We start from the raw sequence: 12,965 nt of genomic DNA, 5'->3' as shown, positions 1-12,965 counted from the left end.
TAGGCTGTACATTGGAAGATATTGAAGAGATTCTTTCAGAATCTCTTGGAAGAAATGGTAGAGATTCGTAAAGTAGTAAAAGGCAATTCCATCATTGTTACCTGTTTTTTCCCACTCAGTCTAACTACTATACTTATTGCTAAAGCTCAAGAGACCCTTGGATAATGAAGAAGAAAGGATTAAACAAGCTAACTATTGGTATTGTACAGTTTATGACAAAAGAACAAATGAAGAAATTACTAGCTTCAATCAAAGTTTAGATCAATCAGACACAGCTACATCAGTTGGAACATCAATTACAGAATGAGAAAGAGAAAAAGTGAGAACATTTTCTTAAAAATTGTAAATGATATTACTTTTATGCAGTCTTCAACTTGAAGTGAGGTTATCACAGAAGGAGTCTCAACTTCAGCAACAACTACAAAGAGAAAGAGTGACAGCAATAGTTGGGAGCAATATATTGATGTAAATACTATATCAGTAACAATATCCTATTTATATCAAACTAAAGCTTGTGAATACAGTATATCGTAGATTTTATTAAGCCATTTTGTTAAGGTAATGTAAAAAGATGGCCAACCTAACACCCACACATACGTAGCTATGAAGATCACTGCTAAATATAGAGCAAGTCCTAATGTAGAGTGGCCCCTCATTGTTAGTGTATTTTGATAATGTGTTTCATGACTAGGAAATGGAGAAAGAGATGGAAAGGGTTTTCAAGTTGAGTTAAAAGCACTGAGAGCTAAAAACCAAGACTTTCAGACTGAAAACATCAATTAATGACAGAGAGAAACAGGGCAGCTGAAGAACAAGATAGATTGAAAAAGAACCTTGAACAAATACGTAACAGTAAAGAATATTTTAAAGAAGCTCAAATGTGGAAAGAACAAGTAAGTAGAAAATAAGATGAAGTATTTATGTGTTTTTTATTTAGTTTGAATCGGCTCAACGTGATTTGAGCTTGAGGAAAAAGTGAGAGAGAAAAAAGATCAAGCTGCCCAAGCGTTTGCGCCAAAAACAGAGATAGTTTACAGAGAGAAGTGGATGACCTACGTAGAAGAGTCACTGAACAAAAAATCGGTTCTCCAAGCATTGCAATATAGTTTTGAGAGAGAGGTCGATGAGCTAACGAAGGAAGAGTCACTCAACATTTCACTAGGTACCTATACTTTGGTTTTACAGGTACTGGGTGTGCAGTACCAGAACCCATTGGCAGTCATAGAATGGATGATCCATATCTCCATATTCCTGTTCCAAGTAGAGAACAGGGTCCAGATTATAAGAGTAATATTTTACATTCCACCAGCTCGTCCTTCAGGAGAAAAGGGTTATCATCATCCAAGCGACAAGGATCTCTACCTATTCCACGTAGAGTACAGAGTCCAGATCACTGGGATGAAGGTTACATTCCACAGGCTCACCCTTCAGCTATTAGGCATGATTCTGGTATTATGAGTAGTCCTAATACAACTGAATTATATGTACATGACATGAAAGAGCTTCTCACTCTGACAATCAAAGAGAAAGTTATAATCAAACAGTCATTAAAAGATCAAGGGTTTACACCACACCTTATCACTCAGAGGAACATCAACCAATGAAACCACCAGTACCTTGGACAAGCAAGTTATCATCATCCAATCGACAAGGATCTCTACTATTCCACATAGAGTACAGAGTCCAGTCACTGGATGAAGGTTACATTCCACAGGCTCGCCCTTCAGCTATAAGGCAGATGGATATCTGAGTAGTTATGATAGTCCTAATACAAATGAATTTAATGTACATGGCATGAAAGAGCTTCTCCACTCTGACAATCAAAGAGAAAGTTATAATCAACAGTAAGTTTGTTTCTATCTTCACAAAATACAATGTATGTATTAAATGTATACTACCTTGCTCATTATATTTTAATAGTATGGATGAAGACTATTAGCTTTAAACTCTAGTATTTGATACATAGTAAAACTATAGGCTAAGATTGTGCTAGTGTTAATAGTGCACTCTCTAACTTCAGCAACAAGAGCAAGTATTTGAAAGGAACCTACTTAAAGCATGTAAAATTAATAGTAGCTTATTGGCATGTCTTGATTTTATATAGGAGGCCTAGACAGTATGTAACTGCACAAGAGTATCATCATCAAATGGTAAGAGAGAGAGACAGACAGACAGACAGACAGACAGAGACAGACAAACAGACAGACAGACAGAGACAGAGACAGAGAATAACATAAACTCACTTGGCTATTATTATTCTTTATTTTTAGACACCTAAATTGAAAACGTACTACGTCCTGGGCAACCTTTTGGTGGGAATCAATTCCCACCATCAGATCCACAACCTTGGCAAGTAAGTTACCACAATCCCATATTTCCAAGGTAACCATTTAACCACTCTTAGCAACTAAAAACAATTTCTTCCGGGGTGTGTGGTCTTCCAGGGGAAATACAAATTTAGCTAAACCATCCAATGAGTTGTCCTTTATGTGGTCGAGCAGACTTTGCCACTCAAAACTGAACTTGAGATGCATTGTGCTAAATGTGACCTGAGCATTATTTAATATGAGACATTTTACCTAGTACAAAAAGATACATATTCTTGTTATTTCTATAGCTATTTCACATGCTGTTAAATGTTTAAATATTATTAGTGCACTATAATAGCAAAATAATATGTACATATGGGTAAAAGTAAACTCTTAAAAATATATATTAACTCCATATCACGAGACAAAAGAGGAAGAACAAGACTTCATATGAAAGTGGTAAACAGTAAGTTTTGATTTGTTTTCTTTTATGTATTGGTAATTAGTGCTTTAAACAGAAGAACATGATGTAACTCCATTTCAAAACTAATACTGACCTATCACCTCCCCAACCATTGGCATGTGAGTAATACATTGTTATATGACAAATATATTGGTAGTTTTAGCAATCTTTTTCTCCACAGAGATACCAATTCTACCTAAACTAACAATGACATGTCCTTTTTGTAGTCAGGTGATTTTACTAGAGAAGAACTTGAGATAACACTTTTCTGAATGTAATTAGAATTCTAACATAAACATATCATTTGTCTAACTAGTTGGTTTTATTATCAATTCATTATTATAGTATGTTTCATTGACCTTGATTCTAGTGCACTAGACTATAAAATGTAATATTATTATAGTATTACAGACCAATGCATTCTCTTTTAACTCTAACTTTTTCAGCGTAAACATTACTACAATAAAACAAGTTTAGAACACAATACAACTATTTCACTGAAAATTAAATAGCTTATTCTTCCAAATAGCTACTCGCAGTTGAGAAGAGTCTAAATGTTTCTTTCCATAAAGGCCAAGAAATACCATGATGGAGGCTGGTATATAGCTAAAGAGTAAACTCCTCCTATCATTTAGCCAACTTTAGATGACTGACTGCTCAATCCCAGAATAATAAATCAAGGCACTTTAAGTAACTATGTTGAGTGTGATTATAACCCCAGTTCCGCCCAAGTAATGCACATGAAGGATCAATTTTCTTCTTGTTTCGAATTTTCTAGCTATATTTCTATCTTTTCTTCTGCAAATGATAACTTTTGTGTAGAGGATGTAAAATCTCTCATTGAAGTCTTTGTGCAGTAATGAAACTAGTACCGACAACATACTACACGATTCAGAAAACATTTTATAAAGAAAAAAGTCCACATTATGTAACCGTTTATTAATGCTATGAGGAGCCTTGTAGCACTGAAGTGATGCAAAATCTTCACATATATATATATGGACTGACAATTTGATTTTCTTTGGATAAACTAACATCTTTTTTTAGAGCACTAACATTTGAGCTGGCTGATTTAGGGGAAGCGAAAACACAATTTTTATTGTTCCCGAGTTTTGCAACAAAAGCATGATATAAAATGATATAGAGGAGTCATATAGATATTGACAGTACAGGTAAGTGAACTTCATGTTTGCAATGCTATTTTAAATGATTTATATATTTATAGTTAAAAACAATTGGAGGGAATGATAATGGATACACATACCATGCTCGTAAATTTGCTGAAAATTCAACGGATTAAAAAAAAGGAATACAATATTGCTAAGATATGTGATAGCAATATGGCTGCCGTTTACTGCTCTCTGATATGTATGGTTTGCAGCTCACTTTCTTTTTGTGAATGAAAAAGGTCGTAAAGACTTTAGGAAAGTTTATTCGTAATATTTAGTAAATATGCCCCGTTAAATATAAATTAGACAAAGGTGGATGACGAACAAACTATTATTCTTTTTTTCTTAAGAGAATGTTTTTTCCTGTGCACGTTAGCTATATTACTTGCTAGTGGCTATGGATATTTTCCTATATCTTAAGTTTCGTCATACTTCCTCAAGATTTTTATATCTTTTCCCCAATACCTTTTGTATCCCCTGCCCCTTTTCTTGTGAATATCTTCATAACAATAGTAACCTCAATAGCTTTATGCTGTAAACAAAAGTGTCCAGATAAGTACATACTTTATATACTTGCCTTGTGCTTTTTTTTGGGACCACTATGTATGTTATCATGGCTTTTGGATATTAGTAGCCATTATGATATATCCTGGACGCATTTTAATTGGTGCCGTGTTTGTAATACCTCTTCTTTTAGTCCCTATACCACCATGGAACATGTTGATCGAAATAAATTCTTTACGGCAATCGGCTCCTAAGCTAAAATGTTTAAAAGGTTGCGACTATGGGGTCCTTTTTTCTAATCACTGATGTTTCCATTTTGGGCATTGTTTATTGCTATAACTGTATTATATCTCTAAGTTTCTTCTAGATTCCAGTGTACCAACTAACAAAGCTCTTTTTCAAGTCTATATTAACATATATAGCTGTCAACACCTTTCGGAATTTTTTGGCTATGGCTAAATACAGGTTAGTACAGGAAGTATCTAACCTCATCAAAGGTTTTAAAAGGTGCCAGAAACAGATTAGAAGAGATGAGGGATTTATATAACTATTATAAAAAGGTTTCCCTTAACTCCAATATTTTTGTATGATACTCCATGCACATAAGCTGAAGTGTTCTTATAAACATAATAATCACATTATTTTACAAAATATCTTGTGGTATCTTTGATGGGTAGTTGCCATACTTATTTGTAATCTATAACTTTGTTATTACAAATGATAGAACTAAGGATAATAGATTATGTATATAATTATGCTATTATTAATGATTGTTGATCTTGCCATTGTTTTGCTGTAATTTTCTGTTCCATTTTGTAAACAGTTATCCATACCTTTTTGTCATGTAGTTATAATAATACCATAAAGAGAAAAGGAATGTAGATATATACAGGTTGCAAAAGAACTACTGTAATCAACTACTTTCAGAAAAATTAGTTGCTATATATATATATCTATATAGTCCTTTTTACTTTATGCACAAAAAATAAAGTTTTCTCAGTAAACATTAGATGCTCCATGTTTGAGCAGAAATTGAATTATAATATAATAAATAACTGATACAATGTGAATTAATGTGAACTTTTCAATTGAATTTTAAACAGTTCCTGTATTAGGAGGTAGTCATCTTAAAAGAGCTATACAAGATCCATTATGTAGCTATCATCATTGTTACCTCCATGTTTGTAAGCAATCAGTTTAAACTATGTACAATTAGGGAAAACATGAGTAAAAACTCCTATCATTTCGTTTATCATTAATTAACTCGAGTGGGCGTTTCTCTCACCTTGTTAGCTTTGGGCGTAGCTGGAAATGGCGACTGCTATGGGACCAGAGAGATGGAAAGATACATCAATTGGAGGAATTAAAGTAGCTCAAACATTAATTGATCGAGCAGAACGAGACGTATACGACGCGAGAAGGACTGATCCCTTACCGTCGTTACGTGATCGTGCGTACAAGAGAGTAACAGACGTATACACAGTTATGCTAGAGCAACAAGAGCGGTTGTCGTACATCTCCGTCAAGTATTAGTAGCTACGAATGAAGAGATAAAGTCTTTAAACAGGACACGAGAGGCGTTAGAAGAGGTCACTGGATCATTGTCGTAAAGATATAGCTTTAAATGTTTCAGTGTATAAAGACACGTAATGAGAGACCAAAGAGGGAAAAGGTATTGTATCCTTTAGAAGCAACTATATATGTATCAATTACTAGTACAGCTATTCCCAATGCTAATCATTCTATACTATATTCAGAACATTTGTTCTAGTCCCATACTAATACTTTAGTGTATTATATAACCTCTATGTTAAGGACGCCTCTATACTAAGGACATTGTCCGAGGTTATTAAGTGTCCACTAAAAGAGTATTCCACTCTTTATATATATAAACTTACCATTTGACACTTCTTGTCATTCATTCCTATTATAGTCACCTAGTGATGGAGCTGATGACTTACTAACTACAGAACGAAGTCATCTGTTACAACAAAAGTTACAATTAGAGGCCAAACTTAAATTGGTACTACAACAATTACAAGTAAGTTACTTCATATTAAAGTTGATGAACTTGAAGTAGTTTCAGTAGCCATTTTTATCTGTAATATCTCATTGAATGAATGAATGTTGTACTAGTATTATTTTAAACCAAGTCTTCAATGAGTTATATTAGTCATTTATTATCATAGCATATGACATGGGTGTGGTTCTAAGCTAATTAAGACTGCTCATGTTCTAATTGGTCATTCGTGTACTTATCTTATACAAATATTAGGAAGTGTCTAGAGTACCAGTAATGGAACGCTATACTTTAATGTGAAATTAATACATGTGGGTTCCAAAGTTTAAGGTATAGGGTCTGGTATATAGTATTAAATTCCCATTAAAGTATGTTGTTCTATTACCAACATCCTAGACACTACTTAATATTAACATTAAGTTATATGTGTAGTCAGTAAATATAAAATAATATTTATTAAGAACATACAAGTTCTGTATCACTATATTTAATATTTTTTCCATATTATAGATATTAAGTGGTGCTCGTAGTGCTCTAACGTCAGCTATACAAGAGAGATCTAGAGTGACAGAGTTATTGTGTCATTCTATTAGCTCCACTTACCATTATGATCAAACTAAAATAATCACACGTCGTCATTTAAAAATGTTCATCTGCTCCACCAATAATGTTATGTGGGTTCACTGCCAGAGACTTTCACTGGTACATATATTATATATGATATAATAATATATACTGTGTTCATTGAAGTAACTTATTCACTATAATGTGTATTGTTAGGTCTTACACCAGATGTGATCATTGTATTATCTTTTTAGAAGTATATATATCCTATAATCTTAAGCTAACTGTTCTTTCTTGTTATTAATACTGGAAAATGAACAACCTTGCTATTAAATTACCAATATAGACTATAGTGATTTCTCAACCATATTACTGCTTTGTTAACAGATGCCTCACTGTATGCTTTTAACAGACATATGATATTTATATGAAGTATAATAATATATATTATATTATATTTCTACTATATATTCTACTTAAAGAATTCTTTCTCATGCTCATATATGTACATGTAGATATCATATATGTGGAAACCTGGCTAGAGTTTAGAATTAAGCATTTGGCATATTTTTGCAGATTGACAATAATTTTATTATCACACCTAACCACAATATATTACTTAAATTATAAAGAGGTTAAAATATTGTTATAAAAAATTATGAACTCTATTAGTGCCAAATATCTTGCTATATGATATTCTAGAAACTACTTATATAATCAAAAATATAGTAAAGTCTTTCTATAAAGGATATTAAGAACCTTAGACTTTGCACAGATGAATCCAATGTGTGATTATACACTAAGGTGTTAGTATAACACCAGAAATGCCCTTACTATAAAGGATATCCTTATACTATACAGTGAACTTAATGTTCCTTATAAAAAAGTACTTTTGATATAGCATACTTCCTCCTTTGATGATATTTAAACTGTAATGAGGTTAAAGTACAGACATTAAATAGTATTCTTTGATGTTTTTATTATTGTAGTTGGACCATTTGATCCACTTACTCCAGCAGCATATGAAGCTGTTAAAGAGCTAAAGAAGCATGTCAAAGAGAGTAGTCAGTTACGAAATGAGACATTATTACATATTGATCAATTACAACAACATCAACGAGATATACATCAACTAGTTAATGATGGGTTGACACAAAAAATAGCTGAGACTGTCACATTATCTGTAAGGATATATATGTCATTGAAATCTTATATTTATCACACTAGGTTATATTAGGAACACTTACATGTTAATAGTGGTGAAACTAAAAATGTAATAAATAAGACTTCAAGCATTTGAAACTACAAGAAAAATCCCTGGCTATTTACAGGTATGCACATGACATATGTTTTCATGTATTTGTACATGTAAGTACATGTACAATACATATACACTTCATTCCATCTCCATTTAGTCACAGGTCCATTCATTCCTCTATTTTCTTAACATCTGTCCATCTATAAATTTAGCACCAATCTAACTGTTTGTCCATTTATCTTCTGTCCATATGTCTCTCCCATCTATTTGTCTATTTATCCAATCATTTGTCCATTGAATGTCAGAAAACTATTCAATCTGTCTAAGCATTCATCCATTACTATTTATGTATCCATTCATTCTCTTAATATACCAGTTTAAGTATTTAATTGTCTTAGCTACCTAATTCTTTACATGTCCATCCATCCATCATCCATTCATCCATCCATCCATCCATCCATCCATTCCATTCAATCCATCCATCAATCCATCCATCCATCTGTCCATCCATGTCCATCAACTGGTCTATATCTATATCTTTTAATAGGGTCCAGAGGCATCAACAGACATTACAAAACGAGAAAAACTGGACCGTCCCCTTGTCAGAGTCTATCAACAACACCCAGGAACAGATCTACCAGAAGCATCCCATCTTATACAAGCCAGTAACATGTACATGGATTCTATATCACAAACACAGCGTAATTTATCTCTCTTAAAATTGGCACGCAAGAAACTTAAAGAAGATATACACGATAAAAAAGTTGCTATAGAATTAGACTCAAATCTTGTACGTTTGAGACGTAGGAAAGCTGACCACCGTTGGGTATTACAAGGTAATGCAGTGACTCTGTTACAACATCCTGATGTATCTTCAAAAGTGCAGGAAAATTAGTTTAACCTTCTTGTGGTTTGTCTCCCACAAATGTATTTTATTGGGAATTAGACTAGTGAGTATTAATAAAAATTTTGACAGGTATTATTTCTTGTTGTTATGACAACTATTGTTATAGTATTTTGTTACTTATTGAATTAATAGTTTATTTAATAGTTATATTTAAGAATATAAAAAAATACTACTATTATGTTATTAAATGATACTGCTGATATCTACAGACATAGGACATATTAAGTTGACATCACTGAAATTATTCAAGTAATCTTTGTTTATCATCAGTACATTTATAATTTTCTTTTAGTCCATTTAATCAGCTTTTTAGTCCTTTTTATCTCGGATGACATCTTCCCACGGATATATAACACATCCTCCATTTTTCCTTTGACCACTAAGTTTCCAAACATGACCGATTCCTTCATAGTCATAACCAGTGCCCATTAGAAAGTACTCTTTACCAATTTTCAGTTCTGGGCGTACACCATTGTTTTGTACAATCTTTAACATAGTCATCTGTTATAATCCAAACAGTGAATTTACTGGTTTTTGGCTAATATTGTTATAATTAATACTACAGGCAAGGTAGTAATCTAGAATGATCTTCGCTTTAAAATGCAACTAGTTCTTCTGGTTACATAATAATTCTTCCTCTAATATCTCCACATGAGCAGCTGTAATGAAAACAAAAACAATAAATATAAAATATACCAAATACTATATATAATTATATTGAAATGAAAAACTTACCAAAATAATATCCCTTTTTTAAAAGCTTTCTCTGCTACAGACTTTCTTATTAAACCACACTTTGAAGGTCTGATGTCAGTGCAATTGGGCAAAGACTCATTGATACATAGTTCCAAACCAGGACAATTTGATGATGGGTGATGTAGAATTTGTTGTATTCGTTGGTGGTAATTTAGTAGGAAGTGACTTGTCTTTTTCAGTTGGCTTTATACAGGTGCCTAAATAGGTATTGTTGACACATGGTCCAGATCGAAACAATTGGTCACAATCCATGGAACAGTTACACCTGGAGGTATACATTCTGCCATAAATTTTGTCGCAGAGCTCAGGACAAGGAGCTAACCTATATTGACCGAGACATTTAGGATATAAACCAAAGCACATTAAAGGTATTGCAAGGTTTGTGCAGTTGTCACTGAATGTGTGCATTATTAATAAGAACTGATTCATAAGCGAATTAGCGTCATACTCGTTAGTTTGACCGAAACAGTTCGGAAAAAAATGTCATTTGTCTGTTATCTACGTTATCACTAAGATTGGCGCAGTGTTCAATGAACGTATTACTGCAATGGTCCGAATTCTTGTACATTCATTCAGCGGATTGATGTCCTCCTCGCAAGACTGTGTCGGTCTTTGGATTTGTCCTCCGACAAGAGCCATACTCACTAGAAGTAGACAATAGATCGCCGTCTTCATCATTCTCGTGTAGACTGAATAAAAGTACATATGAGCCGTAGTCAGAGGAGCAACCTGCTTTTGTTTTACAATGTGAATGACGTAAGCAGAACCCAGATAAGTGTCAGAAAACTATAATTTATTAATTTATTTAATTTTTTCATTTTAATTATTATATATAATTGAATATAATATTATTAACTATTTATATAATTATTATTAATAAGTAGATATTCAAGTTAGATAATAAAAATAATATTAAAAAGTGGTTAAATGATGAGTGATACACTGTATTATACAAACATACATAATATAGGAACAGCTTCAGTCCTCATAAAATACTCTTGTACAATTCTTAATACATGGATAATGTTTTTTAGTCCATTTGACAAATTTTTTGGCTTTTTCATCACTTATATTATCCCACGGATATATAACACATCCTCCACTTTTCTTTTGACCAGTAAGTTTCCAGACGCAACCAAGTCCTTCATATACGTGACATGTACCCATTACAAAGTACTCTTTGCCAATCTCCAAATGTGGACGTATACATTGCTTTGAACAATCTTTTACAATCATCATCAGTGATAATGTAAGTGATTGAACTGACTTCTTCTGCCCACTACATTTATTGCTACAGCCAAAATAGTAGTCCTGAATTATTTCCACTTTAAATGCGACTAGTTTCTCTGGTTTGCTTAATAATACTGCCTTTAGTACCTTCACATGGGCAGCTGAAATGAAAACAAAATAAAATAATAAAATACAATATTCTCTTTGTTGTATAGAATATATCCCTAATAATTTATTAATAATTATTTTATTCATAATTCTATAGGCTCCTATATAACAATATGTACTCACCAAAATAAAATTTTTTTTTTTGAAAGCTTTCTCTGATGCAGTCTTTCTTATTAAGCCACAATTAGAGGGTGTTACTCCAGTACAATTAGGTAATGACATGTTGGTACTTATTTCAAAACAGCCTGACTTGGATGGTTGTGTTGGTACTGATGTCCCATTAGGTGGTTTAATACATTCACCTTGTCTGGTATTGTTGGTGCAAGGACCTGTTCTAAATAATTTGGAACAATCTAGTGGAAGAGTCCCATTTGGGTTGACACATCTTTGCACAAATGTTTCACAGAATTCAGGACAGGGAGCTAGCCGATACCCTCCATAACATATTGGATACAACCCAAAGCACATTAAAGGTCGAAGCAAACTTTTACACTCTTCATTGGGTAACGAATTTTTAAATGCTAAGAGATCCTTCATAGCTCTGTTAGCTTCATCTTCCGTTTTGTGATTGAAACAATTCGGAAAAATAAGTCGTTTGTTGGCCGCTACCAGTTAGAACAGTACAGCTGTCGTAAAAAGTGTTGACTGCATCGTTTGGTAACGTCAGCGCACTGATATAAATCTATGTCGTCTTGACAGGACTGTGGTGATTTTGTAGATCCGGGGAACACTGGTAGTTGACCGGGCGAGTAAGCAGCGACTACAGCGACAGTTGCTAGAATTAGACAACAGATTGCGTTCATCACGATACCTATAGAAATGTTTGCTAACTTAGGTGTGCTACGCAAGCTACTTAAATATACAATGAATGTAAGCAGAACCCAGTAAAGTGGAGGCAATTAAAATGTCATTTCATTTACAATAAACAATATAAATAATATTACAAGTCGGTAATTTCTAAAGCTTGTGTTCTAGCTATGATCTGCAACTGAAAAGGCATTTTTGATTCTTCGAAGTCAGTCGATTCAATCCCTCGCTCCTCACGAGCTCGTTTCTGTTCTTCATGAAACTCTTGCTACAAAATAGCATTAAATAAAATACAGCTATAAGACAGACTTACTGTAGTAGGTGGACGACTAACCCAGGCTTGTCTAGGTTGCCGAGAGCTAACTGGTTTAATATCTATATCAGATTGTAAGTTGTGTAAAGAGTAACGTCTACGACCATCATCTAAATGTTCCAAAGGATTGGGTAATCGAGACAAAGGGGGGAGGGAAGAAGAGGTGGACCCTAATATTAGACAAGATAATAAAGAATTGGATGTACTAAGTAAAATATAAAGATAGAGGTACTTTATATACTATTGTTGTAGTAAGCATGCCTTTTACATGAGGACATTATTAAAGTTAATTTGTCATCATTTGAACAAGACATTCACACTATAGTTGTGCATGTAATATATTATACAAACTTTAAGCAATCTGATTGGTCAGATAATTGTATTAACAAAAGGAACAATGCATACACAATTAGAAACCTACTATAACATAATATATTATAGTAGGTTCCTAATTGCGTTATGTTTTATTAAATAGCGACATCTCATAGGATTCTTAA

At 33.1% G+C, this 12,965-nt stretch overlaps 1 protein-coding gene across 1 annotated transcript; it reads left to right on the top strand.

Annotated features, from left to right (window-relative positions):
* Positions 1 to 5,756: 5,756 nt before the first annotated feature.
* On the top strand, positions 5,757 to 9,182 carry LOC121391751 (coiled-coil domain-containing protein 105-like). The gene is given in 6 exon segments (XM_041523269.1): positions 5,757 to 5,892; positions 5,895 to 6,031; positions 6,033 to 6,071; positions 6,976 to 7,099; positions 8,019 to 8,212; positions 8,835 to 9,182. Coding segments are annotated over 6 exon segments (978 nt in total).
* Positions 9,183 to 12,965: the final 3,783 nt, after the last annotated feature.

The sequence above is a fragment of the Gigantopelta aegis genome, unplaced genomic scaffold (genome assembly GCF_016097555.1).
Source record: "Gigantopelta aegis isolate Gae_Host unplaced genomic scaffold, Gae_host_genome ctg2925_pilon_pilon, whole genome shotgun sequence".
Lineage (NCBI taxonomy): Eukaryota > Metazoa > Mollusca > Gastropoda > Neomphalida > Peltospiridae > Gigantopelta > Gigantopelta aegis.
The sequence above is the reverse complement of the archived record's forward strand: the minus strand, read 5'-3'. Positions and strand labels throughout refer to the sequence as shown.